Source organism: Pyrgilauda ruficollis, unplaced genomic scaffold, assembly GCF_017590135.1.
Source record: "Pyrgilauda ruficollis isolate IOZ18807 unplaced genomic scaffold, ASM1759013v1 scaffold98, whole genome shotgun sequence".
Taxonomy (NCBI): Eukaryota; Metazoa; Chordata; class Aves; order Passeriformes; family Passeridae; genus Pyrgilauda; species Pyrgilauda ruficollis.
In genome coordinates, this window is record NW_024531932.1 from 859,587 (window position 1) to 881,647 (window position 22,061).

The following is a 22,061-nucleotide window of genomic DNA, read 5'->3' on the forward strand; positions in this document are numbered from 1 at the left end:
AAGCCACTGCAAGACCTTTTGGCCCAAAAACAAAGCCATAAGGTTAGGAAAAGTCCTTACAAGAAGGTTATTTTACTGCTGTAGTTCAGATATTACAGCAATGCTTTTATCAGTTCTACTGACAAGACATGAGTGCCATCTTACACTCTTCATGGGAATGAAAACCACTTATTACATACAGACAATAAAGGCATTAAGGTGACTACAGAGAAAATATTAAAGGTAGAAATGCTGCTCCCATATTTCTTCTTTTTCACCTATTTTGCTTATTCTTGTGAAAGAAACTTTAAGCTTCCTGTGGGTCTCACACTCCTGAGCAGCACCTCATTCTAATAAAAAGTGTAGAAACCTTGTTGTTTCCAACAATGAAAATTACTTGTTTTGCCTAAGGCTGACACGGAGACAAATCTGCCAGTGTAATCCACTTCCTGATCATAAAAAAAAAACCAAACAAAACAAAACAAAAAACTTTCAAAGAACTCAATTTGAAATCTAAGTGTACGCATACAAATATTTTCTACACTTGGAACAGGGAAGACTAAAAAAGAAAACCAAAAAAAACCCTTTAAATTACTCAGCAAAACTTAAGTGAAGCTGTGCCAAAACATTCTATCAGCTTCCCGTAATTTTTTCAATGTACTTGTACTTTCCATGAATGCTGAGTTGCTCAGACTGCCAGCACAGAGATGTGGCTGTCATGGTGATTTCTACCCCTCATCTAACACTACAATTGCAGGGCTGGTCATGTTCATTGCTTACAAAGACTAAGTTGTTTTCCTGCTCTCCATTTGTACTAACGGAAAGTAAGTTCACTATAAAAGCCAGAATTTTTCTTTCTAAGCCATCTTTTCCCTCTCTTATCCAGAAGTCTCCCACGTGATGACAGCAGGTTTGCAGCACCCATGCATGCTCTGCTACACTGCTTATTCATTTTCAGTGTTGACACTGAGGTGCAGTCTGCATGCTGGAGGTACAACTGTTACGATGCTAAGCTCGTTCTTGTGGGGGTTTTCTAAAATCTAAGCAGCTAACCTTCAGAGAGATGTGCCAAGGAAGAGGTGCTTACCCGTGTTCCACTCCCATGCATGATGTCCTCTGGGGTATTGTAAATTTCACTCTCCATCTGCACCGTCTGCTTTTTCTCATGCGATACCTTTACCCGAAGAATTCGGAAGTAAGAGCCACCAAGATCCAGTGCAATGAAATCTCCTTTCTCTATGTGGAAAACAAGACACAAGTGATTAAAAAGCGTATGCAACACAAATCTGGGAAACATCAAGCTTGGTAAAGTGCAACACTGAAGCAAATGTCCAGTCCCTACAGTGCCAGCTGCAGGGCATCCACATGAACCTGATTCCATCCACCTGATTCCCTAAAATTTAACAGCAAACTGGTGCAATGGCAATGCCAACCACCATGGATATACAGGCAACTGTAATGAAGGTTTACCCACAAAGAATTCAAAACAGCGGACAGTCTGTATCCAGATCTCATGATGAAGATGGCAGAGCAAAGATCTCAGGAAAAAGCCAAAAGAGATGTTGAAAACAGCGACAGTAAAATGAGGGGATGCCAGACCACTGACAAGCAGCCTTTTGCTGTAAATAAACCTGTGTCATTTTGGCAAATAACAGTGAATGGTGGCTGCTCTAACATTAACAAATTACACACAGATGTAATGCAAGTAGGAACCACCCCCCATCTCCTGTCCAGAAAGGCTGAGATTCACTGCAAACTGCAGACAGATAAGAGAAGTCAGAGAAACAACAGCCTAAAAAACAGCCCTGTACTGCTGCAGGAGTTACTCAGAAGTTGTGATGCCTTGCACAGAGCTCCTAATATCTGCCCAGGAGGAAAGAGTTGGGGTACCTCCATCTCCCCCTGTGCTGGAGAGAGCTGAAGCCAATCCAGTACCCTCCAACCTCCACGGACTCCAGGCACATGGCCTGGCTATCTGAGGAATGACTACTTTGGCACCCCTGGAGAGCAAGGCAAACACATTTGCCTGACCTGCTGGTGCTATCTCATGGCCTACCAAAGAGGGAGCAAAGACAGTGATTGTCAAAGTCTGCAAAAAGATAATATTTAGGGAAGCAGTGTGCACAACTTTCTCACACAGGAGTGCGTGCCCAGGCTGCAGATAATCACCAGGGCTCTTGGCAAGGATTTGTGTTTGTGCATGGCACCCCTGGCTCACCGAGGCTGCTCAGAGGGCAGCAGAGCAAAGGCAGTGGTGTTTCCTCATCCTGCTTTCTCATCAACTGTGACTTTCAGAAGGCCATTCCTAACATTGCCATTTTTCCACTTCTACCTAAATTCAAAGTGGAAAAAGCTCCAGCAGCTGGGAAGATTGTTGTGACATGTTACCTCAAACACACTTGGCTCCCAGAGCCTTCAGAGCCCAGGCTGTCACGAAAATTCCAGGTATGCAATTTATCCACGAGGATTTCCAGAGCCATACTTGCCTCTGAGATTACTCTGTCCAATCCCATATCAAAACTCCTAAAATCTGACCTAGTGAGCTGTTCCTCTTCATCACCCCATGCACCTCTGGGAGCCTCATCCCAGGCAGCAAAGGTGATGAACTGCACAAGGTGTCCCTCAGGACAGGATCTTTAACAGAAACAGACCAAGAGAGGCAAAAACACACTGCAAATGTCCCTTTGGTTTTCCAAGGTTGCAGTGTAATGCAGAAACAAAACACTGTCATGTGAGAAACCACAAAGAGTAATAAACTCCATAAAGAAAAACAGCAAAATTACAGTGGGAGCCCACAACTTCTAATACACCTCCTAATTTTACTGCACTGCAATGCAACTTGTCCTTCTTGCTGCTCAAGACATGGGCAAGCTGAGCTTGCCAAAACACAGATCTTGCAGTGCTTCCCTAGCTGTTTCTGAGCAGTGTGGCTTTAAACACTGCTTTGCACCAACACAAATGTCATTTAAAACAGGAGCATACACAAACTGGAGATGCAGTTCCCTTTATTTGGCTCAGCATAAAAAAATCACAACCCACTTCACTGCAGCAAGTTTGGAAGTCAAACACTGACCACAAGTTTCTCATTAAGCCAAATACCCAAATAAGCTTTATCTTATGGGTATGATCTGTTGAGTGTAAGCCATTACCTCCAAGAGCTAATGGGAAAATCAACACTGGACCAGATGGCCCTTTTTCAAGGCTAAGTGCATACCTCAAACAAACACTACACTTCAGAAATACCTTCCTTGTAAATAAATTAACAGGTTAGGGTGCTTGATTTCCAGCACCATCAAGCTCATTGCAAGGTAAAACATTATTAAGAATCATTCTTTACCCTTTAAAAGATCTCAGAACTAGAGTGCAAAGATTTCTGCGTGCAACTAGAGTTTTCTTTTAGTGTACTTATGGAATTAAACCCAAGTAGCAGCATTTAATCTGTGCTTTGTAACACCAAGGTGCAATCGAACCTGCTGCGAATTTATTTGGACTTTGAAAGCATTTTGAATTAGCTTGAGGTACCATTCTGGGCACTGGGGACAGAAAAACCTCATGGCTTTTGTAAATTAAACAACTCTGAATGAAGGGGAAAAAAAACTGTTAACATCAACACCTCCAGAGTGTCTAGAATTATTGTCTCACAAACTCCTTGTTGAAAAAGAACACAAGCACAGATCTGAAAGTAAACAACAGTATTTTTCTGAATAGTCAGCTCCCATAATAATAATTGGACTCAGAGGAAAGAGCTTACAAGGCAGTAATTAGAGACAGGCCAGAGAAAAGGGCAGGCTTTCAGCCTCTGGCTTTTACGGAGAGACAGCTGAAGGCAGAAATTGCCATCTTTGGGCACATCAGCACAGCCACATCCGTGAGGGCCCCCAGAACCTTTGGGAGGAAGAGGGGAGGGGCTGTGCACCTGTCCTGGCTGCATCCGTGCCATGGCTGTGCCAGATGTGACAGGCAGACACGGCGAGTCAGAGAAAGAAATGCCACAACACCCCCTCACAGCAAACATTGCTCATACCTGGGCTTAGAACATGCCCTTTCAGGGGGAGAATGGAATAGCCCTGCCTGCTTTTCTAACACCTGTCCAAAGGGGCTCTAGCCACCTACATACACAGATCACCACTGGATTCTATAGAACTTGTCCTGGGCAAAGCACTGCCTTGCTCTAATCCATGCAGCAAAGCAATGCCAGCAGTGTGCCCAGCCTGGAGAGGCTGGCAGGAGCCAGGCAGGCTCAGGAGCAGGAACTGAGCACCCTGGACACAATACACAAAGTTCTTTTTTAGGTAGGTGTGTAATGCATGATCTGAAATTAATGCCTTGACACACAGACACGCCTACACACAACCAGGGCTGCTCACTGCTCTGGCTCCTCCTCGGTCCCAGCAGTGCTCAGCAAACTCTCACACTTCTCCTGGCCATGTGCAGATCCCCTTCTCCTGGGCCATCTCTAAGTCTTCCCAGATTGCACGATGGAACAATTTTCAAAATTATTTGACTCACTGCAAGTGGCTCAGGTTTGATACCGTGCAGTGCCTGACAAGGCAGGCGGGGAACCGGGGACAAGTCACTACTCAAATGAACTCAAAACAAGTATCAGTGAAAAAACAGGGATTTTGGAGCCAGTAGAAATGCTGGGATTCCACACAACAGCCCTCAAGTCACCTCATGTGCAAACCCTTAGTGCAACCTCTGCCTGTGACCCAGCTGTGTGTGGCAGCTTCTGCCTTTCTCAATAGGCTGCAAATTTCAACACAACATTTCAACATAACAGCCAGCAATGCTAAAATAAGGGAAACAGAGGATTCAAATACATTCTCCCTTTGTTTTCCTCAGACAGCAAATCACATCTCAACTAAGAGCTTGAGATGGCAGAAAGCAACAGCAAAGCAATCAAAGAATTCCACCTGCCAGAGAGCAGCACCAATTTACAAAAAGCACCTGGCCTCATGTTCTTTCACCAATAAATTCTCGATTTTAACTCAAAAAAAAATCCTCAAAATAGGTAATAACTCTGTTATACAGTTCTTGCAATTTCTGCACACAGGTAGGCACCAAACTTGTTAGTTTGTGGTAGGCACCACACTAGTTAAGCAGCTCATGCTACATGAGAGGGAAACCCAGTGTTATTACTAAATAATAAATACTATTATACAATGTTTATAAATACATTTAGATACTCTATATATGGTATTTTTTACAAACACATACTAATTTTTAAGTAATAGAGGCAATCTTGGTCTCAATTACCAACATAACACCTTTTTGGTGTCTGATAGCAGTTTGTGCCACTTTTATCTGGTACAGTGGGCATGGAAAAAATGAGCCCTGCATCCAGATGGAAAAAGCTTAGCACACCAGAGCAGCAGCTTGGAGCCACGTGCTACATCCTCCTCGAGTTCTGTGAGTTTTCCAGCAAGGCAGTCTGGAAGAGGAAGCTACAAAATGCAAAATGAATGCCAGGAAACTCAAATTCAGCCTGTAATGGTTCATAGTTCCACTGGGGAAAAAGTAAGAAGAGGAGATGTTAAGGGAAACAGCACATCACCAAAAGCCGCTGTGTGTAGGACACTAGGTCACATAAGTGTGAACTGCATGAATCAAAAATCATTCTATGTGAAGTATTGATTGTTGGCAGACAGGTCTCAGAGTAAATGTACTGAGTGACAGTGAACTGACTGCTAGGAAGGGCCCTTCCACTGGCATCAAAATGACAAAGGAATCACAAAACCTCCCAGCATCTGTGGGAACAGACCTGCACACAGAGGGAAGGCTGCCTTTGAAATCCTATCTGGGCTTGCCAGGAAGCAAATCCCTCTTGTTCTCAGTAGGACACTGTGCATTTCCAACAGGTTTCCATGAAGCACACCATGCTTACTATGGAAAACAAACCCTCAGCTGCTTACCTGAACCATCAGGAATGGACCTCACAAAGGTGGGAAGCATCTTCACTGCCGCTGTTGGGTTGAAATCCCTGGAGAGGCCATTCTTCATCTCCCTCCTGAAGCGAGCCATGACGTCCAACAGCGTTTCATCAGAGAGCCGCATGGCGTAGAGGTACTTGTCAATCTGGGGGGACACACAGCACCCAGCGTGAAGGGCTGCCCTCTCTTTAACTGCAAGGATAGTGTGCAGCCCCAGCACGGCCCCAGGGCTCTGGCCAAGCTGACCACACAGTCACACGCTTCATGCCTCATCTTCTGACTCAAAATCATGGAGAAGATACAAGCCTCCTGAGGTGAGCTCCATCCTACTGTCTTCCCATGGCACAACGCAGCCCCACATCACTTGGCCTCCTCACTTCCAAACAAAACCATCTGCCCACAGCCCCAGACCACCACCTCCAGCCCTTGCCCTACTTCTCAGCTCTCCTGACTGTCCATGAGCTAAACAGCTGGAGCTAAAAACCCTCTTTTAGCACCTTGTCCCAGATGGGGAGATGTGGGTGTCAGGGGTGCTTTGTGTTTAAAGCCTTACATTGGGAAGAACTTGCCACAGTAGTTTTGGGGCTACATCACAGGCTGAGAAATTATTTTAGTGTAGCAGACCACTTTTGTTATCCCACTCCAAAGCTATAATAACCAGAGGGTGTGGAAAGACAGAACTTGACTGTGAGCAGATGGTACCTTCCTTCTCAAGACAAAACATCAAATTAAAAGTTGTTGACTTCTCCCTTGCGGCTTCCAATGACAGGAGCTTGCTTTACCTCCTTGGAAAAAGGAGGCAGTTCTAGTTTTCCAACAATATTGCTTTCCATAATATTACAACCATCTTCACTGTCAGGAAGACTGAGAGATGCTTTGATGCCTGAAAAATACAACATGGCCTTGAGGGGTTCTTGCCAAACACACCTCCCACCCTTTTTACCTCAGTTGCCAGTCTATTCTTGCCTTGTTTCTTTACCTGCCTTGGAAATTTGGTTCCGCAAATGGCTCAGATCGAAGCCACACCTTTGGGATCACTTTTGCTTGCAGCTTAGCAAGACAAAAAATAAAGCCCTGCCCATGTTTTCTGTCCTCAGCAAAACTGGAAAAGCCACCTCACTATAAACCCCAGGCCAGCTCTGTGCCAAGGCTCCCCCTGTCTCTTTGGCTGCTCTGGAAGCCCTGAGATCAGCTCATCTCCAAGCTGGCATTTGTGTCTTACAAGACCGAGGCCACAAAAAACCACTTTATGTAAACCATACGCACACAAGCGCTCCATATACCAGGGACTTTGAGACGGGAAGTGATGAATAATGCCCTTCACAAAGGAAATGCAATCAAAATCTCATTAAACCCTAAACTGACCATAAAACAAGCACCAATCTAATTGCTCATACAGAAAGCACTCCTGCCCACCCTACTCAAGGTCTCCCCAAAGGCAGCGTCTCCTGGAGCCAGACACTCTCCTGCCATGACCCAGCACTTATTTACACAGACAGGCAGAAGGCATGGAGAGTGCTGCTGGGCACAGCATCCAGCCTGATCCCCAACCACAGGGCTGGGGGCCGGGCAAGCCTGGACCACAGGGGACACAGCCAGAGGCTGCACAAGCTGTGAACTTTTCAACGTCGTTGCTTGCAGAGGAACAATACCATGATTGATAACACCACGATGAAATGAGACCATGCATTTTCCCCACGAACCGGTGACGTGACGGTGCAGGCGTACAGCTGAAGGGCAGAAGAGCTGAGCTCAGGTTCTCTGAAACAGAGGCCAAATGCAAGACCCCAGGGCAGCATCCGCACATCCCTGCTGTCTCCTGCGCCGCCCTGATGGGCCGCCAGCCCTTCACAGCACCAACCACAGCCAGTCACTGGCATCACTTCACTCCAAGAATAAAATCCTGGATGGGATGTGCCCTCTCTGCAGCCCCAAATGCCGTGGGGATGGATGCAGAGTCTGGCTAAGCAAGAAGGTCTCTCCTTCATGGCAAACCCTGCCGTGGTTTTTTTTTAGCAGAGTGTGTAAAGCCATGATGTCAGAGCATGAGGATACTCCCTTTAAAAGGAGGGGGGGAACCAACCTCTTTTTCAGGCTGAGCTCTCAGCAGCCCACGCTGCCGCTCAGAGGGCCGATTCCCCAGATCTCCCAGTGAAAGCTACAGTAAACACCACTCACAGTCAGACCTCGCCGTGCAACTAACACACCCCTCTACAAAGCCCCACTGCTGCATCCTCCTCCCGAAAGCAGGGCGGAAGGATTCCCGCTCACCGAAAGCGCTGTTGTGAGCGCAGGTTGTGGCGTTTGCACAGTCAGGACTGACGAGCCCATTCTCCCCACCTCTGCCCCTGTGCTGCCCTCAGCAGCGAGGGAAAACGGGAGGGAGGGCTCTTGCTGCTGCCGCGAAAGACCAATGAGCGCTGCCAGCGCCCTTACATAATTGGGCTGGACGCTCCTGCACGCAGGGAGCATCGCTCTGCGCGGCACCCAGGCCATCCATCTCCACCGCCGAGATTCCCGGGGCGGGGACACCGAGCCTCTGCTTGAAAAAAGTCACTCCTACGTGTTACAGCTTCCAAAACCAGGAAAAACTAAAAAAAGAAAATAGGGGGAAAAAAGGCAGGGTTTTTTTTTTTTCTCCCTGGCGGGAAGAGGGTTAGTCATTCCAGCAGTGTGGCAAGCAAGGGAGTAAGTGCAGCACTCCAAGGGAAAACTCCCAGCAAATAGCCATAAATAACTTGAGGCGGGGGGGCTGGAGGCTGGATTATGGGATGGAGGTTTAATAACTCCCTGCTCTGCCGGCAATAAAAGCCGATCACAAAGCAAATCTCAGCCGTGTGCACGGGGAAGCTGTGGAAAGGCTGCCCAGGACAGACAGGAGCAGACCCACTGAGGCTCCCACAGGAGACAGATGCCAGCTCTTCCCAGGCGTGGCAGAGGGCAGGAACAATTTCAGACAGACAAGGAGCAGAAAACACTCCTTTATTTAGCTGCCATCTCAGAGTCACCCCCAAGGAAGGGCATCTTCCCAGACTGCCACTATGGGAGTCCTCCAAGAGCGCAGTCACTTTTTTTCCTCTTTCTCTCAAAAGAGACCAAAACAAACCAGAGACAGAATCTGTGAGCAATTTTTTAAAAATAGGATTTCATCGTCTGAACCGCATTCAGGTAATTTTTCCTGGTCACGTAGGAAAGACGCAGTTTGTACTTGGGGGAAAAGAAGTTTCTGAAAATCCAGCAGTTGTGAATAATTATAAATGAAACAGGCAGCACTAAAGGCTTAAACCTAAGGGCCATTCCTTAAACACATGCCTCATTCCTGGACACTGACAGCAGTCAGTGGTATCCAAGAAGAGAGCACTCCCACAATTTCAGAAATCATTAGCACCTATTTTACTGACACAGACTTCATGCCAAAACCCTTCACCATGAAAACATTTTTCTGCAGAGCTAATCATACTCCTTTCAGCACGAGGAAGATTCATCAGGAGCCAAAGCAGGTTAAAACAAGTAGTTTAGACGTTTTGAAATTGTTTGTGCTTACTTATGATTTATCAGATCGGTTCCTAAAAAGCCTTTATAGGGGCAGGTCACCAATACAGGGCTCTTCTGGATACTAGTTGTTACATTTTATACTCCATTCCATCACATTTTTTTCAAGGTTAAACATCTACGTGTCCCTCCTGGATGGCAAGACCTTTTTCTTCACTCAGGTAAGACAACAAAAACATATTGTTCCCCTGACAGGCAGAAACCAGGCAACACCTAGAGGCTCCCTTTGCCGGGGCCAGCTACGGCAGGTACAAACCTGTTGGGAACAAAAGGCAGTTTTACAAAGCTCTCCCGCACACGGGCCAGTGGCACAGCGTGCCAGGCACGCTCCATGATTCCCTTACCCCTCAGGATGGGAGCCAGCCCTTCGGAGAAAGCGGGGCCACAGCTGAGTTTGGGCCAAGTCCCACGTCTGAGCGAGGATGCTGAGCTCTTGCTGCTCTCCCCAGAATGTCACAAACACTCAGGCAACAGATGTCTGCAAAAACATCTGGATAATTTAAGCTGCTTGGACCACATGTGTATTCACACAGCACAGGGCATCACGCACTGCCAGCTTGCTGCTGCACACTCAGGTGGCATGGAAGTGCCATTACGAGTGGTTTCACTGGAAAATGCTCCCTTGCAGGGGCCACAGGGTTCAGGCCATGAACAACCCCCTCCTTCAACTCTACACCTCCACCCTGCCAGGACTCACCTTGAAAAACATTCCAAAAATGACCAATTTTTTGAAAAAACACACTGAAACTTAAGGGGGTACGCACAAACCCAGCAGAACCAGTACAGAAGCACTAGCTCTTAGATGCAGCTTATCCTTTTCAGGGCCTGAAACCGCCAGCCCCATCCATGCCCCTCCACAGGCTTCCCACCATAGAAAGGCAGCTGCAGAGCATTACAGGGATGGGAATTCAAAAAAAAAAAAAAAAAAAAAAAAAGAAAATAAAGTCACAAGAGAAGAACATTCAGCTTTGACTTGTCAGTACTTTTAACCCATTCACAGCCCTCCTGTGACCCACAGCAGCATTCTGAAGGTGACCTGCCAGCTGTGCCAACACACGCTGAGCCGATGGCGAGGCAGAGGAACAGCCACGGCATCCAGGAGCCCCACGGGGCAGCACGGAGAGCAGGGACAACGCCTTGGTTGGCAGCCCTGAGCCACAGGCACGTACCGCAGAAAGTGCTGCTCTCCCGGAAGCGGGCAGGAGAGGGAGGGACCTGAAATGAAGCCGAGCAGGCACGTATCCCTAGGAGCAGCGCACTGATGGAGCACAACCTCGTGAGCAGCACGCCGAGAGGGAGCAAGAGCACTTTTACCCCACGGAGAAGCAGGGAATGGAGTCCACCAGCTCCCAGCAGCCGTGGGGCAGCAGAGCCTCCGGCTGCCACAGACATCCTCCCTACAGGACAGCCACAACTGAGGAGGCTCAATATCCGTTCCAAAAGGACACAAACAGGAAAAGATGTCTTACATCCTCTAAAAACAGTAGCCTGCTTTTCTGACTTTTCAAATGGGTTTTATTTTTTTCTTCGCTTTTCCAGACAAAACCAGCTTGATCCATAAGAATGCTTTACAGCTCCCTGGCCAAATGGTTTCCCATACTGTCAGACAATAGCAGCCCCATGGTGCCAAACCAGCCTGCAATAAATAACCCCCAGAACACCGCAGAGTTTCTCTGTGCCTTCCCCACAGCCTTTCTGCCGCCCCTCGGCCACCACACACACTCGTGCTTATCTTGGCCTTCTAAATATAACACACACAGCGAGGCAGAGAAGAAGGCCCCAGCCAGGCATGCACGCATGGCACCAGCACTCACAAATCCCGCAGGAAAAGGAGCACAGTGGGCCCGGGCACCAGGAGAGGCACGCATGTGGGGCCAGGAGGTGCAGGACGCTGCAGGCTGAGCAGAAAAGCAAAAGACCCAAAGCACGGAAGGAGACGTGGAAACCATGGGAAGCTGTGTCAGGAGCGGGCACGGCTGAGCCCGTCTCAAGTGCGGCAGGGTGGGTCACCCACACACTGGAGCAGGGCACAGCCAGAAGCCCAAAGGGATGAGGTGCTGTCCTCCTGCTGGGGAGATGCTCAAGCCCCAAGAACACTACAAATCAATACTACTAATGCTGTCATTGAGGCTTTCCCGAAATATTTTAGGGATGCCTACAGCCACACGCCCAGGTGGGTCACACGGCGACGCCTGGGGAGGTGGCAGAGGGGAAGCCTCGCTTTCCTGACGTCAGCCCGACTCACCGACATTTGCAATTATTTTCCCAGTGCGTGTCCCCACATCCTAGCCCCAGGCTCCCCGCTCCCTACAGCTCTGCAATATGCTCAGCCAGGACCTAACTGCCATGTTCTTATTTATCCTGTGCTCCGCACCCTTCTCCTTGTGGCAGTGCTCGATCCCAGGGTTGTGCCAACCACACAGCAGCAACCACCTAATGCCGGAGGAAAAGAAGCCTATAGAAATGCTTCTTTTTAAGCACAACCGACAACCGTTTCCTGTAAATTCTGATCCTGCAGCGGCACATAATTCAAAAACTGCCTGCTCCTCGCCTGCTGGAGCGGGGATGCTCCCAGGCATCCTCGGAAAGAAGGGGAAATCCCCTTTCCGGGGATGCTGTTGCCGATGAAAACCAGGAAAAGCCATCACCCCCACCCCTCACTGCCAAAGCCCCCAGGTCCTGCCGGACCGGCCGCTGTGCATCCATCACCCACACCCCACTCCCATCTCCACCGGCGATGCTCTGGAAGGTTTAAACCCGGGGTTATCCCTCCTTCCTCCCGCAGCTGGGTGGCTCTGGGGACAAAGCAACGAAACCATCGTGCGGGGGGGGAAAAATTAAAATATTTTTAAAAACAATTTTTAAAAATTAAAAACCAAGAGGTGTGGGCGGGGGGCGGCCCTCGGCGGGGGGATGTTCCTCTGACCTTTTTGACCTGGTCCTCCTTCAGCTCCGTGAAGTAGTAGGCCAGGAGCTGGGCGGCGATCATCCTGCCGGCTGCAGCGGCGGCTCCGCGCACGCAGCGATGCGGGGCCCGGGGATGGCCGCGCCGAGCCCAGCCGAGCCGAGCGCCGCCCCTTCCTCCTCCTCCTCCTCCTCCGCCCGGCCCCGGCACGGCCCGGCCCCGCCCGGAGCGGCTCGGCGCTGTGCCGGGCCTGGAGCAGGACGGCGAGGAGGAGGAGGTGGTGGAGGGCAGCGTCCCGCTTTACCTAGAGGGGCTCCACAGCCGCCATGGAGACGGGCTGCTGAGGGCTTCCTTGAGGGAAAAAAGAAAAAGGAAACAAAAAGCCCTTCTTGGTGGCCAGGGCCAGTGGCATCCTGGCCTGTGCCAGATCCCTGTGTGTGAGGAACCAGAACCAGGAGCAGGAGCAGGGCAGTGATTCTCTCCCGTGCTCAGCACTGGTGGGGCTGCTGTGTCCAGTTCTGGGCCCCTGGATTCGGGAAGGTGCTGGAGCACGTCCAGAGAAAGGCAGCGGAGCTGGGGAAGGGTCTGGAGTGTAAATCTGACGAGGAGTGGGTGGGGAAGCTGGGGTGTGGAGCCTGGAGAAGGGGAGGCTCCGGGGTGCCTTCTCTCTGACTCTCTGCGGCCCCCTGACAGGAGGCTGCGGCCGCGTGGGGATCAGGCCACAGGAGGGAGGACATAGCTTGAAGCTGTGCCAGGAGCGGTTTAGGTTGGGCATTAGGAGGAATTTCTTTACAAAAAGAGTGATTAGGCATTGGAATGGGCTGCCCAGGGAGATGGTGGAGTCACCTTCCCTGGAGAGGTCTAAGGAGGGGTTGGAAGCGACACTCCATGCCGTGGCCTAGGTGCTCTGAGGCACAGGGTGTGATCCTTACAGCGATCCTGTGCAGGCCCAGCAGTCAGGCTCTGATCCTTGCAGGTCCCTTCCAGCTCAGGATATCCTATGATTCCATGAAAATACGCTGGTGCAGAGGGCTCCTCCTCCCCACTATTTTGCCATGTTGGAGCACATTCCCCTGCACCCCAAGGAGACATCCACCACCATGAGGGCTCTGAGGGCCACATGCACATAAGCGAAGTGACACAGGGGCCCTCCAAAAAAAAAGCTAAAGGCCAAACGCAGATGTCAAATGCCACGTCAGCAGCCCATGGGGCTCTTGCCTGCACCCTGTCCGTGCATAGGGACAGGAACACACACCCGTGCAAAGGAGGAGGTGTGATTTGCATGCAGATTGTCTACCACACTACAAGTGATTAAAAATCTGCCTCTTGAATTTCCTGCTTCCTTTTTAGTGCTGCTTTAATTAAATGGCTTCACTGGCCAAAATCAAGAGCTACTTTGGCAGACACATCCTCCTTCAGACTGCCCTAGTCACTGCAGGCAGGGTGGGCAGGGTTTCCGTCTCTGGCTCCAAGCTCAGAGAGATTTTCATCACACATTTCGCTGCTCTGCACGTGTTACTCCTGATCGTTTGTTTGCCAGGCTAAGGAGCAAACTGTGCTCCCCAGCTCAGCCAGGCTGCCCCTCTGCGGGCACAGGGCACAGCTGGAGCCCAGGGTGGCACAGGGACTCGGTGGGGCTCAGCTGAATCACCCCAGTGTCCAGCAGCGTCACCCAATCCCTTGCACACACTGACCAAGCTCTCCCGCAGATGTCATTCCCTGCTCAGTCACGCTCCTCTGCTGCTGGTCAGAAACTATCTTTAATTCCCAGCCAGGCTTGCTCCTGTTTTCAATCCATCTGTCATCTGCTAAGCCCTGTCTTTCATCTGAAATCACTCTCCTCACTCTCCGGTGTTGGCTTTCTATAAATACTCTGGAAGTAACCCTACACATTCACAGCTTTTGCTTCACTAGGTGAGAGAGACTTCGCTCTTTTTGGGCTGAATGCTGCCTGATACTGCTCAATTCCCACAGGTTTTGTCAGTGGAGCTGCCTCTACTTGTGGTTTACAAGTGCTACTATCTATCTCCTCCTGCTCAGGCGCCCCAAACACCACCCCACATGCGCAATACTCCCCTCAGTTACCTTGCTGCAGGAATGCTTGCTCATTTAAAACACCTGGACACAAACTTGAGTTGTTTTCAACTAATCTTTGAGCAAATAAAAGGAATTCAAAGTGTCCCCTCTGGCTCTCAAGGAATTTGAATCAGACAGCTAAAACACTCACAGCGATCTTCTCTTTAACATGACACCTGTTGCAAGAATATGCAAGAGGAGGATGTTTGTTTTCTTTTTCTGCCCAAATTGTGACTTGGAAGTGAATTCAGAATGTCACTAAAGTGGCCTTTGGGTCCCTGATCATTGGTATTGTAACGTATTTCCAAACTCAGAAACAACAGTCTCAGGTTTCCTTTAAGCTGCAGGAAGCAAAAAGTTCAAAACATCACTAGACAAACCCTCTTGGTTCTGTGCAACGAAAATAAAACCTGCACACATCACAATCGCCCAAATACATTGAAGAATTATGTCTACACTGGTGCAGGAGGGGGTTCATGTGACAAAGTCAAAAGCAATTAAGAAATGGTTAAACAAGTATTGCAAATAATTGGGTTTGTCTTCAGTTGTTGAGCATGGCATTCAGGAAGAATGCACTTGACAGAGTAAAAGCCACTGGAGAAAATGTAACAGTCCATCCAAGGCAAGAGAGCTGCAATATTTAAATGTGTGGTATTTTTAAACTGCTCCGTGCAAGGGTAGGAGCACATGACCAGCTTTGATGCAGTAACCAGCGCTGGGATGAATGAGCTTCCCCCCTGGCAGGGAGCTGGAAGGGCAGCCAGATATCCCTATGGACACCCCAACCTTGGCAAGCCCTCCCTGCACTGCCAGGCCAGCAGTGAGGCCCAGGGGCTGTTTTTTGGGGGCCTGGGAGGAGCTGTGCACAGGCTGCCAGGGAGAGGCAACCAGCTCTTCACTTCTGAGAGTCTCCTACTGCCACAGCACCCAGCCCTGGGCTTTCCCTTCTGCTTTACTGGAAGGGATCAATTCAGCAGCCAATTAATTACCAGCATCTCACGCACTCTGCCAGGCACCCAGCAGGCTATTTTGAAAACCACTGTCCTTTAAGACAAATTACTGGAGGTTGAACATGACACCTGATGACTTGCAGCTATTTTGATTGAGCTCTAATCTTATTGGCCCCATTTAACACTGCCCAAAGTGTTTCAGCTGACCGAAGTAATTCTGTGAATCAGCTCTCCTGGATGTGGATAAGATTTTTTTCCCCCCCACTTTGCCAATTTCTTCATTAAATGTTCACTGCTCTATACAAGTCTGCATTCTGATTGAACTATACAATGAGGGGATTTTTTGTTTAAATCTTGTCACATAGTTTTGATGTACACAGCTGATAGGTGCTTCCTACTTTTGTAGGGGAAAAAAAAAGTTCTAGTTGTGTTTGCTGTGGGTTTTTTTAGGTATCTGAAAAATGCTCGATTCCCTTTTCTTCCACATTGCATTTTCTTTTCATAATCCTCAAAGTAAAGTGAAAGAAAACAGCATCTCTAACAAACACTAAGTTCCCAGTTCTTGAGAGCAGTTCTGACTGAGCAGGGAAAGCTCCCATTCCAGAGTAGGAAACCAAGTACTTGCACAGAAGAAATCACCATTCCTTTGTGCTGAACTTAATGCAGAAACTACTAAGAAAACCTAAAAGCAGGAGATAAATGAGTTTGATGAGCAATTCAGTCGAACAAGTTTAACCACATTATATGCAATTTCACCTTGCCAGGGGGCACAGCAAGCAGGCACTACCACACAGCCAGCCAGGATGCTTTCTCTCAAATTTTCCCTATGGAAAACCCAGATTAGCTAGGAATGCCTTGAGGGGAGCTCATTCCATGCATGGGAAAGGCCACTCCACGTGCAGACAGACCACTGTGCACTTTTAAAAAGTGGGTTTTATGCTCCTGGTACAGCGTTCCAGGAGTGTGTTTCCAAAAGATGTTTAAGGCAGGAAGACTAACAAGGGGTTTGGCCCATTCTTCTGGAGATGCTCCAGGGGAAGGGTGAGCTACTTTTTAATGAAGGAAATGGAAAGATAGAAACTTCCACAGATACTGAAGGGTTTTATTTGCAGCCTTGGAAGAAGTTTGGGTTGATGCAAAAATAAAAGTGCACAAACATTAAGCAGAAAAATTATAAACTTATGTTTCTATAGTTATAAGTAAGGATATGCCTTAAATAAGTGAAAAATTGTATTGAGTAAGATAGTGAAGGGTTTTACAGTGTAGTAATGTAATTGTATAGAGTAAGCTAAGAGTTTAGAAGTTATAATAGAACATGTGTGGGTATGTGTAATAGTAGCCCATTGGATAAAAGTATATGTAGTGCAGCAGAATTAAGTAAAGGGGATAGGTTAGAAAAACAAAATAAACTTTTTAGCAACTTTCCATTGAATTGGAATGTTATATATTGTCTTGTAACGAAGAAACTTGTGACTACTCTGAGCTGTGGCTGATTGCCTGCTCCTCTAAAATCTCACAGCCTCTGAAGCTGATGTTTATCTGAGCAATAAATCCTTCTTAGCCCAATAGTAGTCCCATCCCTTCTGTAAGGCATCAGTAATACTCCCGTGCCTTTGGAAAGGTTTTAGCACTGCTCACCACACCGAGCACTTGAGGGCTGAAGACACTGCACAAGCCTGTGGGTTTTAAGGCTTAAATCCCTCCAAAGACAAAGCAGTATTTCTGTAAGGTGTGAACGAAGCATTTAAGGATCACAAGCAGCCACATCTGGCCATGATGAGAGGACAGTGGAGAAGGGAGCATATCCAGCAAAGGAGGGGTGTTATCTACTGATTCACAGAGGAACAGACACTCCTGGGGCAGATGGAGCACTCTGTGCCTCAACTCCCCATACCTGAGCATCAGTCAGCTGTGTTGGCTTTTATTTCTTTAAACCAGTTGCTGTTCTTCAGCATCAGAGGGGTGCAAAGAACGACCTCCACCAAACCAAGAAAACCAGAAAGCAGATAAACACAAGCCCCAAACTCATGGCTTACAATTAAACCCCATTATTTGGAAGGTATGGATGATGGTTCTTTCTCAGCTTCGTAGTGATTGCAAGGTTCATTAAGCTGGAGACAAACCAAATTACTCCAAATTTAGTTAACTGCTGCTTCCAAAAGCTATGGGCTGCCTGAGCAGTCCTGCAAAGGACTTCCCACATCTGCACATATGTGGGGAAAAGAGGAAACTGCTCCCTAGAGACTCACCACCACAAAACTTAACCTCTATCTCCTGTGTTGCACAGCAGAGCTGCTCTGCTGCTTTCCAGCCCACTGAGGTTTTCCAGCTCAGGTCCAGCCTGCTGACATCCCTTGGCATGCAAGTCCACTCACTTTGCTCTTCCCTTACACACCAAAGGTGAAACACAAGTGCAATCCAACCAAACTGATCCCTTCTTTCCCTTCCTGTCCTAGATACTCACCACTGCATCTTCTTTCTCTCCAGTGTCAGAAATACAACTGATTTTACGTCTCTGTAAAGGAAAACAATAACAATTCCAGTTTTCTGACTCAGCTTGGGCCCTGCACCAGTTAACATTTTTTTTCCATTGAGGTGAGAACTGCTGCATCAAGGAAGCATTTTTTATAGTGCATTGGTAGTAAGTCATTATTGCAGCTCATATACCTATAAATCGGACCATACACACACATATTTATATGCAAACAGAAATATATCAACAAACTCAATTTGCAAGGCAATGCAAGAAGTGTTGGTGTTAGGGAGACAAACCCAATGTCAATGAACTGCCTTTCCTGACCAGAAGGTGAAACATTTGTTTAATTTCATAAAAAAACATCTCTTGACTCCAGCAAACTGAAATGAGCACAAGTGCAGATTTCTTGTACCTACTGAATGTCCAGTGCTTGTGAACAATGCTAAAAAAAATGATGCTGAAAAAAGGGCAAAATATAGAGTGCAAACTGGTTTAAAATTTCAAAAGAGGCAAATTTAAAGTATTTTCAGTTGTTTGATTCAAATGTTATTTTCAGAAGAAGCAGTTCAATACCACTTAAAGGATGGCTGCATAACCAGCAACTCAAGCGATAAGGCAATGATTTAAACAAAGGAAAATATAACCTAATTTACTGTACCAAATTGAGACAGTTTTCCTAAACCTGCTTTCAGCTCCTGACAGATCATTGAGGTCATTTGTCAAAGTTTAGCTCTAACACACGCACTGTGTGGGAGGACTTTCCAACACAAAGGCAGTCCTTCAGGCCTGCAAGAAGCAGTGTACCTCAGCAGAGAGCTGGGCTCTGTCACCGTCCCAGGCACGTCTGAATGGCAGGGTCCAAACCTTAAACTGTTGTTAAAGGGCACTGCTGTAAAACGCCCTTTAACAGCAGTGCCCCTTTGCCATGTGAGCAGTGAATCCACAACCAAGAGCTCATCCTTTCAGCAAAGGGAACACAACCTGTCCCCCTTTTTGGCTTTCCACCAACACCAGGCAAGGTGACACCTCTCAACCCAGCCTGAGAGGCCAGTTTTCACAAAGGAGACACATTTCTCCTTCATCCAGCATTCGATGCTAGCAAAAATCAGTTTGTATCACAAGTCCCCAACCCGCAGAGGTGCCAGCCATAATTGCCAAGGCCTCGGGTTTGTGCTCCTTTTCCAGCAAGCCCCAGTGTAAGGTACAGTAAATCCTCAACAGTCAGACCCTCCAAGGCCAGTCAATATTCTCAGCACATGGGGCTCCCCCCAGCAGCTCAAGGCCCTCCACCCTTGATCCCAGCAGGGGAGTGAAGCAGGTACTCACTTGGCACAGTGGGGAGCAGCAGGAGCCAGGGACATCCACAGCATTGGGCTCCTTCCGTGTGGCCATAGCAGGAGCACCACTTGTTATGTCACATGGCCATCACAGGGCACTGCCAGCAAAAAAAGAGGCAGAATTGTAGGTTTTCACAGCTCCCTGCACAGCCTCAGGATGTCTCTGAAAGCCACACACCCTACAGACTGCTCTGCTCTCCAGCAGCCCCTCCAGCAGCTGGGATACAGCAGACGCACACTCTAAAATCAGCTAAAATCACCCCAAGAGAGGAAACTGGGGACATATGGGCTGTGGGCCACAGGTGTGACCCAGAAGAATGGTGGGAACAGGGAACAGGTCAGCCCTCACATAGCCCCAAGGTACAAGTGGTGCCCTGAAATTCCTGCACACACAGGGGAGGAGGGCTTAGCAAGCAAATGTGCAACAAAACACCTGAGTCCTGTTAACAGTTTGATATTCTAATTAAAAGAACCCACAAAGCCTTGGAAAAATCAAAATATTCACATTAAAAAACAGTACAGGAAGACAGTCACAGATGCTGGGCTTGCAGCTAAGCATCACCCAGGGGCAACCACAGACTTTGAGCTGCTTTGTGATAATCTTGTGATACTTTTCCTTTTTTTTTTTGTTAAAGTCCAGAGCTGTCTTGGCTGGAGGCAGATGCAAACAGCACCGCTGAGCAAAATTTTGTCTTCTTCAACTTTACAGGCTGCTGTCATGAAACATTTTAGAGTAGAATCAGAAACCCAGTGGGATCAGCCCCAGCCAGGTCCTTGGGCATCTCCATGGTGTGGGGAGGGTTGTCCTCTCTCCCCAGCCCAGCATTTCTTCCCTCAAGCCACTCTGGCTCTCTCAGTTTTTTTAGGGTGGCTCTCTGTGAGGAAAAGTGGGAACTGCCCAAGCTGGACTCTTCTGCTGCTGGAGTTCCATGGGAAGACTGTGGTGCCACAGGTATCCATCCTGGGGCACCCTGGTTCACACCAATAACACTTCTACACTGAGGAGGTGTTTCATTAGTTTTGTCTTTGTTTCTCACCATCCAAATCCATCTTAATCAGTATTCCCCAAGTGGAATCACTGTTTTCCATGGTGAAGACTGGTGACCCATTTCCCATCCTTATAACCACAAATGAGCTTCTTCCTCTTATTTTGTGCCAGATAGCCACACCAGGTCAAATACAAATCCAGAAGGGATTCTTGACCCCCATCTTCATTTTCAGATTTTCAGACACAAAAAGAAATGTAGAGGTGGAATAAACAGTTTTTAATAAACAAAAACTCATGTATGTGTCAGAAAGCAAGTTCTTGTTTTAACTGAAGAGGTTTCTCCATCGCCCTGACCAATTCCTGGTGGGAAACCTGAGGCTGGCTTCATAGCTACAAAAGATGGGTGATGGATATTTTTCTAATATAAAAAATAAGCTTTTCTTGCCATCTCAATGCTTTAAATGGGGAACCCAGCTCTACTGACTTCTTGGTCAGCAGCTGTGCCCCCAGGTTTCAGCTGCAGTCCCAGTACTCCCTGCAGCAAGAGATAACTCCACCCTGCTTGTCTCTCCCTTCCTTTCCTGAAGAACATACCATTCCTAGGAAAGCAGAAGCTTCCTCACAAGAGCCCCTGTATCTTAGGCCACTGCAGCTCATCCCTGCTGCCTCCTTTGACAGATGCAGAGTCCACCAGTTCTGCCTGGGACCTGACCCAGCACTGACAGACCCATGGGCATCCCTGTCTGCCACCAGGATATTTCTGCTCTGACATTTGACATCGATACAAACAAATGTTTTAATCACAAGTTTTATCTATAACCTTGTCTTGGACAGATGACAGCAACAACAGCCTGTGGCTACCAGTCAACATTCAGACCCACAAAACACCCTCAGCTGTTTAACCACCTGCCCTCTGTGTCAGGTGCTGCACATTCAGTGGGTTTCAGGTGTGGCACAGGTGAGGAGCTCTCATGCTGACAGGAGCAGCCTGGCCAGCCCCTTCCCTCCCCTCCCCTCCCCTCCCAGCAGTGTCATTGCAGGTGGCTCAACAGATGCTCCCCTGGCTGGTGGGATGAGCACCCCAAGTGCCCCCGCTTGCACTTGCAGCACTGCATATTCAGAACAGCAGGTTTGGCTTGGGCTCTTAAACTTTGACCGGAGCTGGGACAAAAAATCCAAATGACTTCCAACTGCACAAGAGGAATTTGCGTTAAAAAAACCCCAAATTTTTCACATACCCTTGGCTTTATCTGGAGAGCAGTCTGGAAAGTAAGACACAACCACCAGCACAAACAGGATCCTAAATATATTTGAAAAGCAAAAGAGCCTCTCTGCAGTCAGTGGCGATGGTGCTTCATTTGGATCTGCTTTCCAAACACTTCCACAGCACCCCCTTCCAATCACAACATGCCACTTTGAAATGCCAGTACCACTTAGCTCCTGAGCCTATTAGACCATGAAGCAATAAACCCTGAGAAACAAAAATAACCCAGATACCTACTTTAGCAGCCAGTTGAGTAGACAGGTGCTATCCCGAGGGTTCCATGGCAAAAGCATCCTCAGAAATGCCATACCTTGACCTTTGCACAACAGGTGGCATGAAGCTGCTCTCCAAAAGCCGTGGTGTCTTCCCAAAAGGTGCTAATATTAACTACAGCCCTTTGTTTCCTTGCACTCAAGGTTTCTCCCCATCAGCTTTCTGGCATTTGCCAGCGTGGTGCGCGCTTTACTGGGCAGATATTGAGCTGCAAATTCCTTCATCCTTCTCTATCGACAGCATTCTGCAGCTAAAGCTCTAGCCGGCCAGCAGATGAAAATGCCACTTACTGCTTATTCCTGCTGCAGTTTGTTGAATTAAAACCCCTTTG

At 48.0% G+C, this 22,061-nt stretch overlaps 1 protein-coding gene across 1 annotated transcript in view; it reads right to left on the bottom strand.

Moving 5' to 3' along the window:
• The window catches only part of LOC121365667 (hexokinase-1), a 37,054-nt gene extending 24,499 nt beyond the window's left edge, over positions 1-12,555 (bottom strand). Inside the window, exons 1-3 of the mRNA XM_041490046.1 lie at positions 12,388-12,555; positions 5,892-6,054; positions 1,067-1,215 (exon numbers count right to left, since the gene is read on the bottom strand). Coding sequence (XP_041345980.1) covers positions 1,067-1,215; positions 5,892-6,054; positions 12,388-12,450 — 375 coding nt within the window. The 5' untranslated portion in view covers positions 12,451-12,555. The remainder of the gene's footprint in view (positions 1-1,066; positions 1,216-5,891; positions 6,055-12,387) is intronic.
• Positions 12,556-22,061: the final 9,506 nt, after the last annotated feature.